General features: G+C 37.0%; 1 protein-coding gene across 1 annotated transcript in view; it reads right to left on the reverse strand.

Annotated features, from left to right (window-relative positions):
• LOC109589597 (uncharacterized) overlaps window positions 1–2,552 on the reverse strand; it is a gene marked incomplete at its 3' end in the record, with an annotated part of 8,205 nt that extends 5,653 nt beyond the window's left edge. The window contains exons 1-6 of the mRNA XM_020005653.1: window positions 2,425–2,552; window positions 2,328–2,370; window positions 1,326–1,562; window positions 1,084–1,208; window positions 158–706; window positions 17–65 (exon numbers count right to left, since the gene is read on the reverse strand). Coding sequence (XP_019861212.1) covers window positions 17–65; window positions 158–706; window positions 1,084–1,208; window positions 1,326–1,562; window positions 2,328–2,370; window positions 2,425–2,486 — 1,065 coding nt within the window. The remainder of the gene's footprint in view (window positions 1–16; window positions 66–157; window positions 707–1,083; window positions 1,209–1,325; window positions 1,563–2,327; window positions 2,371–2,424) is intronic.
• Window positions 2,553–2,558: the final 6 nt, after the last annotated feature.

Consider the following 2,558-nt stretch of genomic DNA (forward strand, 5'->3'; position numbering starts at 1 on the left):
GTCAAGTATTGCTTACCAGAGGGAAAGAGCTGGAGAGTGGGTCAGCAATTTCCAATGATTTAATACTACAGTGGTGAAGAAAATAAACCCTTTACGTGATAATACATGCCTACATTAATAGATACTACATGTACATACATATTATACTATCACTTACAGGAAACCAATTCTAATGTAGCTGTGGTCAAGCCCCAAGGAAGACTCTAGGCTAGTTAGTTTAATGGAGACAATCTCAGTCTGTTTAGAGTCACTCTCCACAGATAGACCCAGGGATCCGATACTCATCTTAAAGTTAAGTTTGAAATCAGAGGGAGAGTCCCCATTACTCCCTGATGATGATGATGATGAGGGATCAGCTGTTGGCCCTGTCTTACTCAATGACTTAACATTCCTGGTATCAGCTGACTCCTCATTAGTAGATGATGACGTAGGCAATTCCTTGAGGACATTAAACACTTCGTTATAATCTCCAGGATTAAATGATATACCGATGCTGTCAATGTTAAACTCAATCGCTACATTAGGTATGTCTGTATTAAGGGCCTCCAATGTCCTGATGATTCCTCCTTTAAGTGTTACTGGAGATATGATGGTGTGAGACCCTTTGTCGAAACGTCTGACAACTTGCAAATCTTTCAGTGACAGACTCATTACGTCTACTAGCTCATCCCCTGTATTGCTGTAGTGCTTAAGGGCCGGCTCAAACCTTAGGAAAACAGAACCAGACAATGTTATTAGTTATTATAGATACTGATTTCATGTCATTGACTTTATTTAGCTGCTAACGTGACACATGATTAGTGCACACGTTCACATGAGCATCACAATCCATGCATTTTTGTATTTATAAGTTATCAATATCCTAAAGTAATTACGTGTACATTCAAATACCCAATAATGGCAATAATTATTGAATTGGCAAATTTTCAGTGCCATACGTAACAATTAACATTGAAATAGTCTGCAACCCTGTACATGTATGTACATGTATATGTACATTTAGGCTAACTGCTGACATTCCATATTAGCCAAATGACATTATTCGCTAATGCGAGAAGTGAGTGTAATTATGACTGTGCATACTTGTTTGATAATTGAAGAATGCCAAGATCGACCATGAAGCTAGCACCTGACGTTAGTAAGAGGCTGACCACTGGAGCATCAACTGTTATATCTAGTTTAATACGCTTTGATCTGGCCTTCTTTGCCTGGAAAGGAATGACAAAAGTGAGAATGAAGAAAGAAAAGGATTAAAGGAGAGAGAGAGAGAGAAAGAGTGAGAGAGAGAAAAGAAAAGATTCCATCAAACTATGTCACTCTCTTACTGTTTCAATAGCTTTCTTAGCTTGTTCATTGGTGGCTTCCTTGGCTGATTCAACCAGCTCCTTCTTAACATTCATGGACTTAACAAATGATAGCAACCTCTTGATGAATGTGAACATAACTGCAGCCTGTATCCTGTTGACAGTAGCGGTCACTTCAATGTCGGCATTATCAGCCGAAGGAACTTTGTAAATTTGAAGACCAAAATCAATCAAAGGATCAGCAACAGTACTAATGACCTACGGGATATAAAGAATTTAGCTTAATAATAATAAAATGCAAATAAAATACTATGGGATACGTTTATTACATTGTATAGTTTTAAAAAATTAAGTACCAGTATTCTCCAAGCTGCCTTAAAAATAATGTACATGTACTTGTAAGTTCGAAGTTATAACAATATTAAGAAACTCTAAATTTTCGTCTCTGACTCAAAACTTTATCTTGGTAGTTGGTACCATACATGTAGTTCAAAGCACATGTACATGTATAGGATTCATGTACACTTTACAACAAGTAAAAACTATAAAAATTATTTTTAAAGGGATAGCGCAAAGTACATGTACATAATGAAATAACATAATGTTATTATGACTCAAGCAATAATTACAAACCTCATTTTAAGAGCCTAAACTAATTCTACGATACCAGTACATGCATGAGTACCACCAACAGTCAAAACACACAGTGTGTGTATGTACACAACATGTACAATGCACCTAAAACCATGCAGTCATTGATTAGCCTACACGAGCCCTGGCTGTCACGTAAACAGGTTTCATTTCATACTTGAGTGTCTGCTTCTGACGTAAACACACCAACACACAAATAATTGGTGACCTGAATTACATGTACACGTACATGCATTTGCAACTAAACAGAATGCTTGCTATTTCAAGTGACTATGGTTACCAATTATTATTACAATATGATCTAAGCATCAATGACAAACAGGGTATCAATTAGGAAGCATATAATGTGATTCAATAGTAAATAATACATACCTGAGTGCTGGTGGTTGTATCAGTCAACGTGAGATTACTCAAACTATGGTGAGAGGTGTTGTCAAACAAGTGGGCATTCCATTATTAATAGAGTTACCTTGTTTTGATGCTAGTACCATTCTCAGGTTTAATAATGACATCACTGGCCAGAGGGCCCATTTCCCCTTCAGCAATGACACCAGCAGTGTCTGTTAATAGGAGCTTCACTCCTTTGCATTTTACGGATACATC

This window comes from Amphimedon queenslandica, unplaced genomic scaffold (assembly GCF_000090795.2).
Source record: "Amphimedon queenslandica unplaced genomic scaffold, v1.1 AMPQUscaffold_11142, whole genome shotgun sequence".
Lineage (NCBI taxonomy): Eukaryota > Metazoa > Porifera > Demospongiae > Haplosclerida > Niphatidae > Amphimedon > Amphimedon queenslandica.